The sequence below is a fragment of the Vespula vulgaris genome, chromosome 1, assembly GCF_905475345.1.
Source record: "Vespula vulgaris chromosome 1, iyVesVulg1.1, whole genome shotgun sequence".
Lineage (NCBI taxonomy): Eukaryota > Metazoa > Arthropoda > Insecta > Hymenoptera > Vespidae > Vespula > Vespula vulgaris.
In genome coordinates this window covers 18,883,346-18,904,902 of record NC_066586.1, presented here as the reverse complement: position 1 = coordinate 18,904,902, position 21,557 = coordinate 18,883,346, and the positions used below count along the sequence as shown (strand labels likewise).

Below are 21,557 nucleotides of genomic sequence, written 5' to 3'. Positions count from 1 at the left end.
CTTTCGTAGAATCAAAAAAGACCGTAGTCAAGATTCACTACTTCTCTTTCTTTCTGTCTTTCTTTCTTTTCCCTTTCTCTTTCTCTTTCTCTCTCTCTCTCTCTCTCTCTCTCTCGCTCTCTTTCTCTCTCTATCACTATCTTCCATCCTTCACTCTTTTCCTAAAAGAATAAACGTCCCACGAAATTTGTAGCTCATACGTGCCCGTTGGTCCCGACGGGTCCTATAATAATGTTTCTCTTCTGATAAATTTGAGAAACAGTTCAAATACATTTTATCATTCACGCACGCATATCGATTGTATAAATTTAAACGGACAAGGGAATGGGTGATAAGCGGAGCGTCATTTATTTTTTTTTCCTTTCGTTTTTTTGGTCTTGCTTTTCTTATTTCGTTTTTACGTTTTTTTTCGTTTTTCTTTTTTTTTTTAGTTTTGTAAATCTACGCGTCGTTATTTGTCTCGTCAAATAGAAATATGTCACGTTGGCGAACAGCATCGAATCGAATGGTGTTTCGTTTATACGTAGAATCAAGAAACTCGTTAATATTTCACGCGAAATGTGTAACGCGTTCGCACAGAGATTATTATTTAAGTTTGAATACGATTTGTGAGTATACATATATATGTGTGTACGTGTGTGTGTGTGTGTATAGATATGCGTATATATATACGTATACGCACAGGTGCGAATAGATTACAGTAAATACTTCCCCATCGACAAGTTAATATTCCATTCTTGTTTGCAACAAAGCTTAAAGCGGAAAATATGCACGAGCTTAAAGGGAAATACTGTGTATACAACGAAATTTGAAATTATACTGTTCGCAGGTATGTATAATCAAAGAACGTGGTAACCCTGCTATATCCTGAAAAAGATACTAATTGCGAGTTTACATACGAAACGGAATTATTGTTTATCGTGGTAAAGGGTTTTATGATTCAACGAGCAAACTTCAATATTGCTTTTACGCTAGAATTACGTTCTGTTGTTTTAATATTTTACGACGACAAACGCAAACTATAATGCACCTTATTTCGCGTTAACACGTTGAAATTTTTTCTATATTCCTTCCTCCAATTGTTTTCTTTGTCGAATAATAAAAAGAATAAAGTAAATAAATGATTAAGTGAAAGCTCATCGAAGAAGAAAAAAATACAAAAGGAAGAAAACGAATAGTCAAAGAAAACAAAAACAAAAGTGATGGACGACGATTCATTCGGATTGTTTTTAAAACAACGCGACGATTAAAACGATAGGACGATACGGAAGTAGTTGAAAATTTCAATCCGATTCTAAGGATCCACAACAATGCGGTGCCGTCGATCCAAGTGTTATTTGAGGAAGGCACGACATCGCGCAAGAACTTCTGACATCCGTAGCATCCGCTTAGGGATGGAGTCCTCTCAAACTGCATCCGTAGATGTGTACACATCAACGTAAAACTACGTAGGATATACATACGTACGTACGTACGTATATACGTGCATATATATACGTATACATATATATATATATACATATATATATATATAGAGAGAGAGAGAGACGAATAGACGCGCGCATATACAACGAAAGGAGAACATTTAGAATTCTCGGAACAACATTGCTTTCGGAGAACGATCGTAAGCTCTCGAAAGCGAGTAACCGTCTTTAAACGAGACAAAGAAATAATCTATACACCGATTAAAATTATCAAGGTCTATTTTGATTCCGCCACGAGTAAGATATTTCATTCCGTATTTCGTTAAATTGAATAACGGTAAATGTATAATTAATGTTTTAGAATTAAAGGGTAGTTGCAGTTTCGTCACACCTCGACGATATTTTCTTTCGATATTATTTCAGAAATGGGGAATCGTAAAATGGCGGCTATTTCGATCGTCGAGGTAACTATTCCATAAGCTTGCCAGTTATCAAACGAAAGTATTCAATTCGGATCACGTTCGGTACGCTTATCTCGAAGAGGACGAGCTTTAACGACAAGAAGCAGGCAAGTCGAAGAAAATGCTGGCTACCATGATCTCGCGGGGAAGCTTATTTTTATCTGACGATCTCTCTCGATCGAAAGACGAAAGAAAGAGAAAGAGAAAGAGAAAGAGAAAGAGAAAGAAACGCGATTCCTCGAATTTTCGCATGGTTTGTTCTTTCAGAGTTCATTTTAACCGCTACGGTATCAAACGGTCGACGTGTAGGCGAGAAAAAGAGTGGATTCGGCGTTTCAATTCCAACCGCCATTTAAACGTGCTTCCTTTAACTCCAACCCCGAAAACTTTCTTGTACACGGACAGTATTCTTCTTCTTTATTCACTTTTATTCACTTTAATTGACTGATAAAAGACAAGGAAATCTTATAAAAATTCATTGAGTTTTTAACACTTAAAAAAAAAAAAAGAAAAAGAAAAGACATTTTTTATTATTATACTCTTTCGTTTTCTCCGGAGTTTCGCTTTACTTTCTAATACTTTCTAATCCTCTTACGTCCTCTTATTGTTTTTAATTACTAGTAACTTTCATATAGAAAAAAAAAGAAAAGAAAAAAGTAATACAAATTTGATGGAAGATGAAAACAGAGAGGCAAAAAAAAAAAAGAGTATCGAAATAATACGGCCTCTATGATCACATTCACCAAGAAACAAATAAATAAAAAAGTGAATGAATGAATGCATGAATGAATGAATGAATGAATGAATAAAAATCGGAAAATCTATCAGTAAAATATCAAAAGTAATAATAGAAAAACGAACCAGTTGTGGCCATCGAACTGTGAGGTAGACTTTGGCGCGGCCAAAAAGCCGCAATCTTCGTAGTCTCCGCAGCTTTTTATCGTTAAAGCCCATCCCCATGAAGACGGGCGCTACTCGTGATCCACATTGGCACTCCAGGTTGGACACTGCTGATTTTTCACGATAATTGTTCGTTCTTTTTGTTTCTTTATTTCTTCCTTTTCTCTTCCTTTTTTTATTTTTTATTTATTTATTTTCTCTTTTTATTTTACTTTACTATTTCTTTTTCTTCTTTCTTTTCTTTTTTTTTCCTCAAGTTTACGATCGACCGACACTTTTCACTTCTTTTCTTTATTTTTTATCTTTCTCTCTTTTTTCACTCTCTCTCTCTCTCTCTCTTTCTATCTATTTATCTCACTCTTTCTCTCTGTATCTGTATTGTTCTTCCTTTACTTTTTGTCTCTCTGGGAAACAAAGCACTTTGTTTCCTTCTCGAGATTATCCCTCGATTTTTAAACTCCAAATCTGTCTTTATTACTCATAGATTAAAACTTGTAAATCCTCAAAATAGTCCATTTTGGATTCATCTTCGAAATTGATGATATTAAATTATTAATGCACTTTAATACGCCTCTACGACGTTGGAATCTTATTTTTCTTTCTTCACATTTTCTTTTACTCAAATTAAAATTTTTATGGAATATCTATTCGTAATAGGGGCTACATTAATTCAACGTAACGATACTAAATATTAATAATAACAATAATAACAATAATAATAATAATAATAATAATAATAATAACAATAATAATAATAATAACAATAATAACAACAATAATAATGGAAGACTGTTTTTGGATCAACGGGGAACTTTCACGTCGAAGGTTCTTCCTGATTTTAATTTAACTTTCCGATTAATTTTCGTTAGATTAGCGTGCCACACTCTCTCTCTCTTTCTCTCTCTCTCTCTCTCTCTCTCTCTTTCTCCGAGGACTATCGATTAACGTGCAAAATATTTAACAAGCTTCGTCGCGAAAAAGGGAGCGAGGAATTTTCGATTAAAAATTCTTCGTTCAACTTGACGTCTCTTTTTCTTTCTATTACTTTTCTTTATTTTTTTTTTCCTTTTCTTTTTTCTCTTTTTTTAATCACAAAGTAAACCAGAAAGAAAGTTTGTTTCAAAAAGAGTACGTCGATTGATTGCGAAAAAGTCGATGACGTAAGCAACTTCTTTCCAATACGTATTTTCCATCCTCGCGACCTTCAAACGTACCGTTGGACGATAACAAGGAGATGCATCTAACAGACACTTTAATAGGTCACGGTTTTACATTCGAGAGAGAGAGAAACAGAGAGAGAGAGAGGGAGAGAAAGATAGAGAAAAAAGAAAGAAAAGAGAGAGAGAGAGAGAGAGAGAGAGAAAAGAAAGAAAGAATGGAAAAGATGGAAACAGAAGAAAGAGATGAAATCCAGAAAGGCACAGACTTTCGACGGACTTTCTACGGACTTTTCTTAAAACTTTCGCAGAACGATATGTGTAAACTCTTACGTTGCTTAGTTCCAAGAAGGAGTAAACTCTTGGCCGAACGAGTTGGCCAGCTGAAAGTTCAAACTGCTGTTAAACGCGAAATACAAACTATGTTCCGTAACTAATAGTTAGTACTTTTAATAGACGACGATTGGACCGGGGTTTAATGAAAACTAGAGAAAAAAAAATGAAAAAAGAAAAAGGAACAAAGATGAGAAAGGGAGAAAAAAGAATTTGGCGGGAAGTTTCTTTCTGAATAAAGTTTCAATTATCTGTGATAACGTTTGTACGAGTAAGGAAATTTTCTATCTTTTTTTCTCTATCAATCTATCTATCTATCTATCTATCTATCTATCTATCTATCTATCTATCTATCTATTTCTTTTGTCCGAAACGAAGGCTTTCAAATATTTAACAAATACAGATATTTACTCTCGATGTAAAGTGAATTACTGTTAGCCTTTATGTATTATCCAAGCGAGTCTCTCGAAACTAGGATGGCGCCAATGTAAATCACAATTCCGAATCGACGTTAAACGTTACTTTGTCGAGTGGGCGTCTGGTATGAACGCGATCAACAACAGCGTGTCACGTTTCGTTGGAGAATGTCAAGGACAACAGCGCGGTGCCCTTGAATACTTTATACCCTTGATACATTTAAAACGAAAATAAACGTACTTACGAAACGTAGAAATCCTAATAAGGTGTTTTATTTAAAGGAAATAAAACTACGAAGTAAAAGAAAACAAGAAGAAAAACAAACAATAAAATGAAATAAAATAAAAAGAAAAACAATTTTCTCTTTCTTTGCGTACGGCGAGCAAACTTCTAAAAAAGAAAAAGTACAAATGAAAATTAAAACAAAATTCGAAGATAAAAATCCTAGGTAAAGAAGGGATCAAAATTTTTCGATCGAATGCTATTGAAAACGAGAATCCCTTCTCCTCTCCCAAGGAATATTATTATTTATTTCGAAAGAAGAAAGAAAAAGGAAGTCGAAGAATCTTTCCTAAAATAAAAAATCAATTGGACGATCTACGAAATAAGATTCCAACGTGTTCGGAAAAAATAAGGATTCGTATTCTTAAGATATCTTAGTTCCCTTTTTGCAAAGTGTCAAAAAAAAAAAAAAAAAAGAGGAAAACGATAAAAGCAAGAAGAAAAAAAAGAAAAAAAAAGAAAATGGAGAAAAACAAATCTCGCAAATATTAGCGATCTTTCGCAATGGTCCAACGAAGGGAACTAACTCTTCTCTCTGTCGGTTCCGTTTATAACGAACGGAAAATGTTTCGAGAAGGATCACGAAATAAAGGACACAGGATGAATATGACGAAACGAAAGAAAGCGGTGATCTCGCGTGTGAGGATCCGCGCGAGTGACTGCCGACGTTTTCATTCGACGGCTCGTGGGATACCGAGGGATGCTGCCAGCTGGCCTGGACGGCGCAAGATCCAATCCACCCCCCACCCTCACGCAATCCTCTCTCTCTCTCTTTCTCTCTATTCCCTCCACCGAGTCTCCCCTCTCCTTTATTTTTCGGCATATAGAAACATACACACACGTACACGAATGGAACACACCACCACGAATCACCCTTCTTTCCTTCTTTACTTCTTTCCTTCTTTCCCGCGCGATTTCACATTTTTGAATGCTCTATAAAACCTTCGAAAGTAAAATACACGCTAATCTTTTTCTTTCTTTCTTTCTTTCTTTGTTTTTTTTTGTTTCTCTTTTCTTATTTCTCATTTCTTTTTTATTTATTTTTTTTTTTGTATTCTTTACCTCTCCTCTGCGGCATTGCGTAACATTTAAATGCTATAAGTTTAATCATGCGACAGCGTAATTGGTACTTTTAATATATCTTACCTAGTAGAAATTTACCTAGTTACCTAGGAAGTAACTCGTAAATAGAATGAAACACGCGATCCAATGAGAGAAAGAGTTAGTAGTTGTACTAGTTTTTCATGACAGCTCACGAGAGTCTTTATTTAGCGCAGAAGTTTAATAAAGAGAAAGAGAAAGAGAAAGAGAGAGACATCGAAGAATGAGAGTAAGATATTACGATGCGAAAATGCAAGTTCGATTCCAGTCAGTTTTATTTTTACGTGTTATCAAACATTCGAGATATTCGAGAAATGAAAATCGTATCTATATAAGAAGCTCGATTATTCTTTGAAAAAGAGAGAGAAATTTTCGAATTGGGAAAATCGATGAGTTTCTCACTCTTCTATTGTACATACCTACCTATATTTCGTTCTGTACGTAATGCGTGGAAGGACTTCGAAGGAAAGAACAAAAAAAAAAAAAAGAAAAAGAAAGGGGAAAAAAAGGAAGAGAAAAAGAAATACCATCGAAAAGAAATCTCTCCCCTCGTTTTCTGGATTTTCGGATTTTTATGCTCGAATGTTTGAAAAGCTATTTTCACGAGGATTACGAGCTGTGATTTCAAAGTGATATAATACGTAGGTATTTATGTATGTACGTACGTACGTGGCGTACGTAAGCACATACGAAAGGTATATATAATAACATATTTCAAGGGAACAGGATCATCATATTTTTTGGTTAAAAAAGAGATTTGAAATTTCCAGTTTTACGCAACCCAGGACTAGGACTAGGACCAGGATCAGTACCGAGACCAAGACCACGATTACGTTTACGACCATGAACACGAACAAGCCATGATCTGCGAAATGCTTGGTTTAAATATCTCACATTTCGCGATAACACGTTATTATATAACCGAGAAGGGATTTAGTTCGTGTTCTAGAAAAAATTTGCCGAAACGATGTTCCCTCTTTTACTGATGTTAGTCTTCCTTTGGTCCAAAGGACTGAACGAAAAGGGTAAAAGGGAAGAAGAGAGGAAAAGAGGGTGTCGAGAGCGAGAGAGAGAGAGAGAGAGAGAGAGAGAGAGAGAGAGAGGGAGGGAGGGAGAGAGAGAAAGAGAGTCTCGAAATGTTATGCTACCAAATAATTGGCTAATGGGAGTATTTTATGTAGAAGTAGTCGTCGAGTAAATAAATCCCACGCTCATGAGCCTTTTCAACCGTTTCCAAACAAGTTCTCTCTCTTTCGCAGTTCGTCTACCGTCGACGAGAACGGAAAAAAAAGAAACAGAGTAAAAGGGGTTAGGAGAAAGAGAGAGAGAGAGAGAAAGAGAAGACTATCCACTTCACTCTCCTCTACCCCTTTCTACCTGTTTCTTTTTCTCGGTCGGAGAGTTTTGCTCAACACAGCGTAAGAACCCCTTTGGCTCGACACACGCAAAAAAATGTCCAGAAATTATGGAAAAACATCTGCGTCAAAAAGAAACAGAGGGAGAGAGGGAGGGAGAGAGAGTGAGGGAAAGAGAGAGAATATGCGGATGCGAGCTTACGAGAAAGAAAATTAAATATTCATAAGAGTCCGGTGGTACAATGGTTGAACGACTGAAAACATAGAGCTTTTTTCGTTCGAATGCCTTCCCTGAGGGTTTACCAGGAAGGGGAGGGGATGAGAGTGTAGGAAGAACCCTATTTCTACGCAACTCTTCGTCCTTTCTCTCTCTCTCTCTCTCTCTCTCTCTCTCTCTCTGTTTCTCTGTTTCTTTCTCTCTTTCTTTCTATCTCTCTTTTTCTTTGTCTCTCTCTCTCTCTCTCTGTTTCTCTCTTTCTCTTTTTCTCTCTCTGTCCTCCTCCCACCTATCTCGTTGTTCACCGCAATTTTGCAACGAGCTATAAAATTCAACACGTCATAAATATGCGAATTTCGACGCGACACGTTTCGGCGATTACGATGATTATCGTCCGTGCTTATCTGCTCGTGAACTTGACAGGTACGAAATTTTGATAGGCCATTAATTCGTATGGATGAAAAAAGAGAATATAAAAATAAAATAGAGCGAGAGAGAGAGAAACAGAGAGGAGGGGGAAAAGGAAATAAAGAGAAAGACAGACGGATGGACATATTTACGTGTCCATTTATGTAAGTATTTATATATATTTGTTCGAGATAAAATCATGGGATGAAATATGATTTAGTCTAGATGATATATCTATCTATATATATATACATATCCACACACACACACACAAATAAATTTATATATATATATATTTGAAAAATCAATCGATCGTTCGGTTCGAGTTGTTTAAAAAAGGATAGAAAACATAGGAGAGCTTGAATAGGTAGAAGAGAAGATAAAGTAGGTGGAGTCATGTAAGGAACGAGGATAAAGCGTTTCACGCACTACATCACCCTTAATGGAAACAAGAAGGTAACGAAGAACTCTTCGCGGAAAGACAGAGATAGAGCGAAATAGATGGAGAGGGATAGAGACAGAGAGAGAGAGAGAGAGAGAGAGGAAGAGAAAGAGAGAGAGAGAGAAAACAGAGGGCGAAGTTAAGTTAGAGTTGTTTGATGGCGCACCAGCTTAGTTACTACGTGCACAAGCCGCATCCAAACTTCTCTTGCTTTCTCTCTCTCTCTCTCTCTCTCTCTCTCTCTGTCTCTCTTGTTTTCTCTTTCCCTTAGTCTCGAATTTTACGCGTTATTTTTATTTCCGATTTCCCATATAAATCATAAGAGTATCTCTCATGCGTCATGATACCTTTTGGCAATACTTTTATCGTAATCTTTTTGACGTCAAATGTAACTGTCCATCATTTTAAAACACATTTCTTTCGCAAAATATCAAGTACGGAAAGGTTCCATACGACTTTCGAATAAGTTCGTTGGATCAAAGAAGGTTGTTCGAGAAAGAGATTGAGAGAGAGAGAGAGAGAGACATGTAAAAGGAAACCACGAGATATATCTGGCTCGACTCTCTTTATAAAAAGGCCTGTGGAAAAACAGAAACCGTAGCGAATCGTACTGAGAACGAAGAAAAAATTCATATGCGAATGGTTCTGCGGTTGTAACATTTGTACTTTTTCTTCGTTTACTCGTGTACTATCTAATAGGGAAATATATGATGTTGTATGCATGATATACCACACAGAACGTATATTTCTTTAAATAGAAACGTATAAAAAAAATCGTCCGTCATCGATCACGTAATCATCGATCTCTTCTGTTATTATAAATTATAATATATATTTATAATATATTTATAATATATACACATATATATTTATAATATACACGAATTTATACATGTACACACACACACATATATATATATATATATTGACAAATGCACGTACCTACAACAAACGTTAAAGAAAGACAAGCTCGAATATTGCTTTTGTAATATCGCAAGGGGAAAGTGCAATTATAACGACGTAGCTCCTTGTAACGTTTGAAAACTCTCCTGAATTACTTCGCACTGACTCGCTTTCTAACTCGCGCATTATTAATCTCTCGAGATTTAAATATCTCTATTTGGCTTGCACTTACGTTAGGTTGCCATTGTTATTATCAACCACGAAATTACTTTTGTACGGAGACAAAAAGGGATAATGTAGAATGAAAAAAAAAAAACGAAGGAGAAAAAAAGAAATGAAACACACCCCTCCCTCAAAAAAAAGAAGAAATAATAATAATAATAATAAAGATAAAATAAACAAGAGTAGATTTTGGCTTTCCATTAATTCTCATATTTTCGTTTCGACGTATGGCGAGCACGTACGATATTATTTCCAATATTTTATATAATTTTCCAGATAAATTAAAAGTCTATTATATTTCTCGTTCATTTCATGCGTATATTAAAACGGCCGCCCTTTGTCTTTCATATTTTCGATTTTACCTCCATTTGTTACGGAATACTGCATTCAATTGAAATCAATTTTCTCTTTTTATTTCTTTTTTTTTCTTCTTTTTCTCTTTTTTTTCCTCTCGTTTTCAACGACGAAGGGATAATTAATAAATAATGATTATACGAATAATGATTTTAAGTAATTATACGTTTAAATAAATTCGATCAAGTCGTTTATCGAATCGTTACAAGTTCTTTCAAATTATCGTTTTTCTTTTTAAATTATTATTCATATTTTATACTGCGAGTTGAGAAAGAGAGAAATAGATAGAGAGAGAAAGAGAGACAGAGAGAGAGAGAGAGAGAGAGAGAGAGAGAAAATACATATAGCTGTGAGGATTTAATTGGACGTACGTTGAGGCCGCAAATATCCATTAGGACTACTTTCCGAAGCTTGTTAAACTAACTAAAGAAGAGGGTACCGTGCGTGAAATGAAGCAATGCGACGCATAATCAACAGCCCCGCAATTTCACGTCTATCCAACAAACTCCGTAGGTAAGAGGTATGCTAACTTGTTGTTGTTGAAGGTAGATAGACAGGTATACGAGTACGCTTTTCACACTGTTATGTCCGAAGGAACAGTTACGAGACGAAATTTTACGATACACCTCGACGTCGACTTTACCAAACTTCAACGTTTACAAACTTTGATATAAAGATTGAACATCGAGTTCGATGTAAGAGAACTCCTCGATTTTGATACTTCGTCGTTGTCTTCGTTATCGTCGTCATTATTTTTAACATTATTGTTATTATTATTATTATTATTATTATTATTATTATTATCATTATTATTATTACTATTATTATTATTATTTGAGAATACGAATGAATCAAAGAAAGTTTATTATAATCGTCGCTTTACGAAAATTTTCAGAAATAATTTCAACACGAACAAACGAACGAACGATAGAAGAATATATGGAATAATGGAGGTTAGAAGAATAATGGTGAATATAAAAATTCGTTCTTAGATGCGAAGCTACGAGTATCTCGTACAAGAACGAACTTATCGATTTCATCGGTGGATGGACGGAAGCCAAGGGAGCATTTAATTCGGATCAAGGTCCCGAGAAAGTACGGAGCCACGTAAATTCCAGCCACGCGTTCCGGATCTTCCTAGCAAAAAGAGAGAGAAAGACAGAGAGAAAGACACAGAGATAGAGAGAGATAGATAGATAGATAGATAGATAGATAGATAGATAGATAGAGAGAGAGAGAGAGAGAGAGATTCTTCCCGTTCTTCCTAAAACATCCGGAAGAGAATTATGTGTGCGCAGTCGTGAGACATGGACCAACGACAAAGAAGAGTGTGAGAGAAAGAGAGGGAGAGAGAGAGAGAGAGATAGGAAGCGCGTGTCGCCGAACGTCGGTGAAAATAATTAACGGCTTGATTAAATTTAGCTGGAAGGTCGTCGAGACGACTACGACGACTACGACGACTACGATGACTACGACTACGACGACGACGACGACGACGACGACGACGACAAGGGTAGTTTACAACGCGTGTCGACGCCCGATGTTTATCCACGATTGCCGACGAGCGAGTCTCGTTAAAAGGCCAGGGCCCTGTACACCGAAGATGAATGTATCCACTCGTGTCGACGTGAAAACGCCAAAGCTGTCGTGTCCGATCTACGTTTAACAACATTCTCGATTTAACGGCGATGACGATGCTAAAGAATATATAAAGGATGATTAGAACTTTATGAGATTAGTATTCTGATTGATGCTCTCATCTTTGGACTAATCGCTTGTTGGCATCACTTTTTGGAATTGTCTTATCGAAAATTTTGTCTAGAAATTTTCTGGCTCTGTTTCTTCTTTTTTGTTGAATTCTACAGTAACGCTAAAGTAATTACGATTCGTATTATCGAACAGACGAGAAACAAAAAAATATATATATGTGTGTGTATGCATGTGTATGTACATATTTTTTTTCTTTTTCTCTATCTTATTTTATCCAACATTCGTTCACCGTTCGTACGACGAAAGAATGGAAGGCAGGTGCGGCTAATTATTATTTCTAGTCGAATAAGAGGCTTGCAACACTTTTACTTCCTCTCTCGTATCTCTTCCTGACGAGATATAGCTGACGAGGTTTAATAGGAAGGAAGAACGGAAGGATACGATCCGTCGTAACGTAAATCTTTCGTCGAATCGCGAGGATCTTAGCGCTACGGTTATACCAAGAGAAGGATAGCCCGTTAAAATTCTTGGTACGTCAGACTCATTATAAGGAATCTTACGGATGGAGCCGCACGGCGACGAGCCTGGAGAACGCCAAGAAAGAAATGAGAAAGAAAGACACGAGGGTAGAAGAAGAGGACTAGTGGTAGGGAGAAGAAATGGATGACGTAATTTAGCTCGAGACCGATAAGAAACGTGCCCGAGTATTTTCAGTTACTCTCGATGTTTTTTTCACTTACCTATCTATCGCGAAAGAACGACGATTGAACGAGAAAGTAAACGTTAGAAGAACTAAGAGAAATCTCTATCATCGAGATCTTCCTAGTAAACGATAACAACTATATTTCTATATGTTAATTGTTCTTCGTTGTTATTGTCTCGATTGTACAATATCTTCGAGTATCAATGTCGTACGTGAATTCTTTTTAAATAAGATATGGAATTTTCTTTTTTCTTTTTTTTTTTTTTCTTTTTTATCTTCTTTATTTTTTATATCTTCTGTCTCTTTAATAATAAAAGAAATCAATGAAATATTGACATACCGGAGTTACGTGGCTTCGAACGGCATGCTCGACGTCTTGGAAACTTACCTGAAACAAATTGAAAAGGAAATATTGATTTTGATTACATGTTCCGTAAAAATAAAATGATAAAAATGTATATATTGTTTAAAAAAAATATATATATATATATATATATATATATATATATATATATGCACACAATACCGAGTAAAGATTTTATTATTTCGTGGAAATGGGCGATGCATGTTTTTAATATCAATAAAGTAAATGTTGTTTTCGACTTAACATTCGAAACGCATTTATTTTGTCAGCAATTATCGATTTCTGTTTGTGCCATTTAAGATTTTTCACGTCCTTCCAACGTCTATTAGAAAATTAGTTCAGAATAGATGAATTTATGATTGAGGATCTGTTCTTCTAAAAAATAAAATTGACAATGTTTGGACGTTTTTCGATAAAATTATTAAAGTTCATAATTATCGTGGTTGACGCTTCTCCTTTTTTTTTCATATATATACGCATATATATATCAAAAGACTATAACGCGACGATTAATCGTAGATCATGAAACGTCCCGAGGGAAAAGATGGCGGTAAAATCAGGTTTTAGTTTAGTTTAGGCGAGAGAGAAAGCGTACTGCTCTAATTAAATTTTTGATCAGTACGTTTCATATTTTCTTTATCGTGCGTAGCGAAGTAGCCGGCTAATTAGTCTGGCCAGCCTTAGTAACTTCGAGAAAAAGTTATTACGTTAAGGCAAAAGAAGACTAAAAAATATAAATAATGAGAGAGAAGATAAAGCTCACGATGCAGATCCTTACACATTTTGTTTCTTCTTTCTTTCATCTTGTACTACCACTATTAAAACAATAGCAAAATAATAATAAAATATAACAACGAATGAAAGTAGATTTTCATTTTGTAAGCTTTCCAGCATTCTTGGTAATTCGGACGTACGGCGCGCATTACGCGAGAAAACAGGTATTTTAGTATATATAGAAAAAAAAAAAAAGAAACATTTTAGTGGTTCAAAAGAAGAGAAGGAAAAGTAGGACGAAAAGAAAAAAAAAATGAAAGAAGAAAGAAATTGAAATTTGCGAACGTCTCGTGCGATTTATTACACACTATATATATATATAAATATATATATATATATCTCGACATTACATTGTCGAACGTAATCGAACGTGCTTTACAATTCCCAGATGGAGAAGAGTCTCGCAAAAAAAAAAAAGAGAAAGAGAGAGAGAGAGAGAAAAAAATTCACAAGAACATATTTGGTTTGTCGTATGATCGTATGGAATTGTATAGGAGGGTCTTAGGTATGAAAATCTAGTGGTGCCATCGTTCTTCGAGAGCGAATCAGACGTAATCCTCTTGACACAGGATCAGCTTCCAACGGAGTAGTACCTCCGAGGACTCTTCGAATACTCTCGAACGACAAAGAGTCGGCTGCTCGAACGAACGCGAGTTTTCTCGAAGTCGATCGTTGTCCTCTTTCCCCTTCTCTTCACGACGACTCTATACAACCCTTGGATATACCTCTTCTTCAACCCCTCTTTTCATTCATCCGATGGAAATCAATTTATTGCAGAAATTTGTACGTTACAATGGTCGAGCGATAGTAAAATATTCGCGTGGAAATTTCACGTGGGTTAAAGGATGGGTAAGAGAATGAGAAAGAGAAGAGAGAGAGAGAGAGAGAGGGAGGAAAAAATAAGGGGTGGTAGGAAGGAGGAAAAAAAACCACAGAAGAAGAAAAAAAAAAAGAAAGGAAAAGGAAAGAATGTTCGAACGAAGTTCCTGAACGCTGAAAGTTTTTTCGATGGGGAAGAATAAAAGCGTTTCTTTTTTGCTCTTTTTTTCTTTTTCTCTCTTTCTCTTTTTTCTTCGCGTGGGAAGAGAAAAGAGAAAATATTTGGGGAATGGACGGTGATTTTTAATAAAGGTAAATGGAAGTGGAATTCGACGACAGAACAGAACAGATGGAGAAAATATGGAGGGGTGATTCCGAGTATCGACATGTGCGGAATCGACAGAAGGGGACAACGGAGAGAAAAAGGGAAAGGGACAGAAAGTTGATTTACATTTCAGAGACACATTTGAATGCGCGAGATTGTATTATCATAAAAGAATGGAAGGGGCTCGTCTCTTCCGTAAAACATTATCGGCCACCTGCTGTTTCATCGATGACACGATGAAGCTCAGCTCGAATAAAAAAGTCTTCCACCCTTCCTGACTTTTATCCATTTTGTCTTGAATCGAACTCCCGATGAGAAAAGAAAAAGAAACGAAAAAAGGAATTTTATTATAGATGGTTTCTTTTTTTTTTTTTTTCTTTGAAATTTCTATCGACCTTTGTAATAATTTTCTATTCGAGTGGTTACTTCAAATTGTATTGAGAAAGAAAATGCAATTAATTTTATTAAAACGTATGTATCGATAAATAAAATATCCCATTAAAGAGATGGTGGAAATTTAAAAAAACAGAATTCTAATCTATCTTCAAACAGATGGTTTACCCATCGAATTAGAGGGATGTAAATACATCTTACCCTCCGATTGTTGGTCGTGCCGCTGTCTGTGATGGAGAACGTATCGACGACCGAGTCGAAGCGCACGAGCTTTTTCGGATGCTGAGCTTTCTTCGATCGCGGACAGAGAGAGCACATAGCTGAGTCCGTTGGTGTCGTCGGGGGCATATTCGAAGGATTTTCACGATATTTTTCTTTTTCTTACACAACTTTTCACGATTATCCTCGTCCTCGATCTCTCGCTTATTCCACTTTTGTACTTTGATAACTTTAAACTTTAATTTCTTTCCTTCGTTCTTTCCAACTCGAAAATGTTGCGAATATATTCAAACGTTTTCCAAAAATTCTATGCTTCACCTTATCAAAATAAAAATTTAAAATTGATTTTAAAAATAAACCAGAAGAAAAAACAATATCGCATCGTAGAAATATAAAACAACAAGAAAAAGATCAACTTTTTTTATTTATCGTCTTTTAAATTTGTCGAGAGAGATGTTGCGAGCGACATCTTATGGACGTACCGACCTAGTTAAAGGTCGATAAGGTAGAGACTCACGAATCGAGCGAAACTCTGTAATACCTACGAATTCTAGAGAGAAGGTAAGTGGATAAAGGCTGTACAGATGCAGCCACTGAACCCATATACGTGGAAAGGGAATCTCCAAGAGGGTTTGATAATCCGCCGTAAGGGACGAAGACGATTTTACCGACAGATTTTTGCAAACGAATATGGATATATAGAATTTTACTCGTATAATATATTCCACGTTACAGAAAATTAGCATAAATATACAATAAAAAATACCAACACTGATATATTCTGAATTACATTAATTACGACGTGGTCAATATTAATAATTCATATCACTCCCTAATGCTATTAAATTTCACCGTAAATATATGCAATATGCAATGATACTTCAATGGTATTCGTTAAAAAATTAAAATGCATTCGTGGTGGCGTTGACTCGTATAAAAATAGAATTTTCATTTCGCGAGCAGTCATCGTCCGACTTCATTGTTCTTCTGCCAAGATTAACGAGTTCGCGATTAAACAAAAACGTATATTTCATAAAAGGGATGAGTAGAAAGAATGAGTGAGTATGTGTGTGTGCGTAAGAGAAAGAGAGAGAGAGAGAGAGAGAGAGAGAGAAAGGATAGATCGAAAAAGAACGTCATTATATTCGAAAGGAAGTCGAACGAGACTCCATTGCACATTTTTTCAGCGCGTCATTCATTTTAAACAGAGCCCAGCCGCAAAATGTCCTTCCATCTTTCGTAATCATTTAACCGGTTATCAGCAGACAATTTTCTAAACGATTCCATATTCCAAACGTTGAATTACCCTTTCCCTTTTCCAAATGAAATATTCCACGCTGTCATTACGATATCATCTTTTATTTTTCGTTTCGAATTTCATACCACGGTAATGTTCTCCGTTGAAATATTTAATACGACGTATTAACGATAATAATTCACGTCAATCGAAAATATTTATGTAAGAAAATTTTCACAGAGGTAATTCGACCGAAGAGAAAAATGTATCGATGATCGATTGGAAATTACGAATTGATCGAATCGAAGAATAAGGATCGTTCGATTTGATCCAAATATTGGTACATTATTCAACATTCAAGTAACAACAATACACCTGCCAGTTTACATTACGCTTCGGTATGCTTTTGCGGAATAGCGATCGAATTAGTCCACGGCACTGTAGAACTGTATCGATAGGCACTGTTTCTGTCTATCTCTCTCTCTCTCTCTCTCTCTCTCTCTCTCTTGTTCGTTCCCAATGCTATTTCCGTTTCTCTCGCACGTGTTAGCTTTACGCGCGCTCGAACAGACTAATAACACGATACTCTGCAAGAGGATTCGTCTCCACGTATATCGTTGTTTCCATTCGAATCTATGCTATTTGACCGATAGGGGAAATCACAACTAGCAAAGGTAACACTCGTTAAGCATGAACCACCGAAATCGAGGCTAGCTTATCTTTAATTAACAACCAAACACGAACTGTTAATTGAAGCTCGTTTCGATGTCTACGAAAATGAAAAAGATTTCGATAAAATGAGAGAGGGAATGGAGGAGACTAACGTAACAGGAATGGGACTTTACGTAATGGGATTTTGTTCGTTTCAATCGATAAAATACAGAGAAAATTTCGATTTCCCTGTTAGAGAAACATTGACAGTTCCAATGGAATCATTAACGCGTTTTAATATTTCGTAAGGTCGATCTTTACTCCTACGTAAATCGAATCGGCTATCGTTATTGGCGGAAAAATGTGTATCTTAAGGGAAATCTTTTTTTCTTTTCTTTTCTTTTTTTTTTGTGCGATGAGGAAGAGAAGGAGAGGTGTTATAACTGAGAATGACTTTCATTAGCCTGAAGTTAATTAATTATTAAGCATATGGATTGCATTGAAACCGATATCGATTAATTTCGTAGGAACGTTATTATTCGATCGATCTCGGATAACAATTGAGCAACGTGTCGAATCATCGTTGTATTATCGTTTAACAAAATTTGATAGAATCTCAACGGCGACGTTAGTAATTAATTTTCGAACGTAACGAACGCGTAACTCTCGTAGTTTCTACAAGTTTGGATTCGTCCTCGTAACGAATTTCGTTCGTGTTCGACGTTTCAACGTATCGACGGAAAATCGTGGTTGCAAGACTAAGGAAGAGATTTGGGTCATCGGATAGAATAAAGAGATTGATCCTTCCCTCGTTATCAAACGAACGTCGATCGAGGTAAATTAATTTCGAGTTACAATTATCCGGACGGTTTCGTTTGGAGAGAAAAAAGAAAGAAAAATGAAAAAAGGAAGAAAAAAAGAAAGAAAAGAACTTACGATCTCAATACGATCGTATGAAAAAAAAAATTGAATTTTAAAACGATCCATAAAATTCGATCGATATTTTCAATATTACGAATCATCATACCCCCTCCCATTTCTATATAAAATTTATTCATAGGATTTCATCGAGAAAGACGACAATCAACTTCATGATCGATATCTCGTTCTAAAGACGAGATAAAAAAAATGTTCAATCCGTGAACGTTTGACGTTAGTCAGACGCGGAGTCACGATAATGAGTGATAACGAGCGTTAAATAAGCCTTTCAATCTTTAATAGGTCAACGACTGTTATAACGTGCGTTCGTACGATCAGCGTAAATGTACGACGAACTATGAGAAATCTAGAGGAACGAGGAGAGAGGTGGAGACTTTCGGAAAAAGGGACGAGTGCGCTCGAACGCGTGCGCAATAACGTTGCACGATATGGTTATCAACGAAAATGCAGCAAACCAACTAGGGAAACTAGGATGGTCGCGAGCGTATAGTTATTTATATGTTGCTTTTTTATTTTTTATTTCTTTTCTTTTTTCCTGTTTTTTTCTTTTTCTTTCTTTTCCTCTCTTTTTATTATTTATTCATTTATACGACCCGGCAGGGTAAAATTCGCGACATTCGTTTATCAAAACGAGATACGAGCATCCTTTCATAATAGAAATTTTTATACCGACGAATTTTTATTATACGAAAAAAAAAGGATAATTCAGACGTGTAATATCGCGACGTGTGATATAAACATAAAAAGGAAAATAAGAAAAACAAAAAAAAATATTAACGAAGAGATAAGTTCTAGAAATGCGAAAGTTTTGTTGATAGGATGTTACGATGATAACCGATAAGCGAAAACTTCCGTATAGACCATCTTAGATCTGGCAGTTCGTCGAGCTGAGAAAGTCGGTCGATACCAGGCAGAGCAAGACCCGACACGAGCTTCAACGATTCGGCCCGATTCGTAGGTGCTTCCAGAGATAATACGTCGATGCGGTTAAATGCTCCGTTTCGAATTGACTTCGAGACGAGATGAAAATATCAGGCGATTCTTTCTATTGATAACTATTTCTATCATCCTCACAGACGTGTCGTTACGACGAACAAGAAGCTTATACTCGGTGAAACAAATCGTGAAATAAACAATTGGAAATAGAAACAATTGGAGAAATTCTTTCTTTCGAGGAGTCGTGAGTTTCGAGAGTAAAGAAGTGAAAAAATTAGTACAACCGAGACAAAGTTTCTCAAATTTTTTCCTACGACAATCGGGAATCGTTATTCAATTAAATTCGAAAATTTTTAACGATTAGATAGATATTAACGATGAATTGTATATATTGTATTGAAGCAAGGCTCTTAAATCGACAAAACAAGCCGAACGTTCATTCACTAATTTTAATTATGTAAAAAAGAGAGAAAAAGAAAAGGAAAAAAACACGAGAATAGTAAAGTGATATTAATTTTCACAATTCGTTTGTTTTTTTTTCTAGAATATCAATGCTTTGAGAAAACTCTGGAGACTATTGATACAATTTTTACGAATCGTTGATAATTGGATCGGAAGATTGAACGATCGTATAATTTGCAAAAAAAAAAGGAAAACAAAACAAAATAAAAAAGGAACTTTACGAGATCGTACGATTTCGATCTGGAATACGCTTTCGAAATATTTTTTCCAATCGTTCGATTTTATTCGTTCTTTTTTCTTTGTTCTTTCGAAAATCTGAGATATGATATCTCTCGCTCGGTGTATCCGAACTTTGTTCATCATAATCACTTCTTTAAGATTAGAGAAAGAGAGAGAGAGAGAGAGAGAGAGAGATCGTCCAACATGCGATCGCTAAACTCGAGACTAAATTATTCAGTCTTGTATTCGCATTGATCGAAAGAAACGAGAAAGCTCGATCGAAGAAAGACCACCGCCACCGGCTACTATCCTTCGAGACTCTGGCTATTGTCCGAATGCTTTTTAATTTATTTAATAGTGTCTCATACATTTTCCAAACGACGATTATTATACGAGAGAAATTTTGTGGATTGTTGGATTTAATAATGAGCTAAGAAGGAGAGAGAAACAGAGAGAAAGAGAGAGAGAGAGAGAGAGGGCAAGAGAATTTCCAGAGTTTGCCAGATTTCCTGTTGCATCTTGGCACGCAATACCTAAATGCATGTAGATCACGTATATTTGTACTCAATATATATATACATACATACATACGTACATATATATATATATATATATTTATATATATATATATCGGGATTGCAAAACGTTAGGTCAAAAAAAGAACTTTTTTCCAAGGTTCTTCTTTCTTTTTCTCTCTCTCTTTTTTTTTTATTCTTCCTTCCTTCCTTGCTTCCTTTCTTTCTTTCTTTCTTTCTTTCTTTTTTTTTTCCAAATGAAAAAAAGAAAAAAAAGAAGAAGAAGAAGAAAAGGTACGTTCTACGTTCTACGTTCTAATCCCCGATTCAACTGAAATAAAAAAGAATATTATATCTAGGAATTGCTTCTGAATAAAAGCTAAGAGATTTAAGTAGAAAACGTTAAACGTAATAACCCTCGTGCTCGTTTAGAAACTCGAGTTTGCCAGCTGCAATCGTTGCAGAGTTGCCAACACGGAAGGAAAATCACGCACACCTTAGAGACCTTCTCTTTCTACGTATATCTAAGACGTCTACGACGTAACAGTAAGACGCGCATAATCTCACATCGGTGACTAAGGCGATATTCAATGCACGCGATGCGTTTTACCGTGTAATTACGAAGTCGACTCTTGCCACTACTTACAAACCGGAAGGAAACGCGATGCGAGATATTCTTCCTCTTTGAAATTATCACTCTAGAGGAGACGTCCTCGACGCAAAAGAAAAAAAGAAAAGAACTCGCTCGTCTACTTTCGCGTGTCCTCGCACACGCGTGTATTATTTTTCATATTTTTTTTTTTTTATCGTGTCCTCTTCTTTCTCCGTTTGTTTTCTCCTTCTCTCTCTCTCTCTTTTTTTTTTTGTTTTTTCGTCGCTTCGATTTTTTATTTTTTCTTTCCACAACTCCTGAGAAAGCACTCTCGAGTGATCGATGTGTCACGAACACGCGATATTTCGATTATTAACTCGAGAACCGTCTTTGAACGGTGCTCTTCTAAGATTTACATTTTTCGAACGTTCCTGAATGAACTGACAAGAGAAAGAAAGAAAAGAGAGAAGGATAGAGAGAGCGAGAAAAAGAAAGAAAGAGAGAATGATACGAGTGACGATAGTCGGACCCGAGCGTTGACCTCTACTACTGACGGCGTCGAAAGAAAGTCGCACGTTCGAACGCTAACGAATCTGATCTAAATCTGAATTCGTATTTCTCACGCGAATTTTACTTTGGTGTATAAATTATGGTAGGAAAAGGGGAGAGAGAAACAACGAAGAAAAAAAAAAAAAGAACAAGGGAATAAGAAAAGAAACGAAA

General features: G+C 35.8%; 1 protein-coding gene and 1 long non-coding RNA gene across 19 annotated transcripts in view; both read right to left on the bottom strand.

Moving 5' to 3' along the window:
- Window positions 1-21,557, bottom strand: part of LOC127070439 (disks large 1 tumor suppressor protein) — a 461,967-nt gene that overhangs the window by 173,317 nt on the left and 267,093 nt on the right. For 15 of the 18 annotated variants that reach the window (XM_051008545.1, XM_051008424.1, XM_051008415.1 and 12 more), the window contains one exon: window positions 12,730-12,777. The exons of the other annotated variants lie outside the window; for them this stretch is intronic. In XM_051008545.1, coding sequence (XP_050864502.1) covers window positions 12,730-12,777 — 48 coding nt within the window. The remainder of the gene's footprint in view (window positions 1-12,729; window positions 12,778-21,557) is intronic. 18 annotated transcript variants of the gene reach the window in all.
- On the bottom strand, window positions 4,589-10,830 carry LOC127070642 (uncharacterized). Its single transcript, XR_007784594.1, has 2 exons — window positions 5,502-10,830; window positions 4,589-4,901 (listed from the first exon to the last, which is right to left on the bottom strand). It is a non-coding gene; the product is annotated as an uncharacterized LOC127070642 (long non-coding RNA).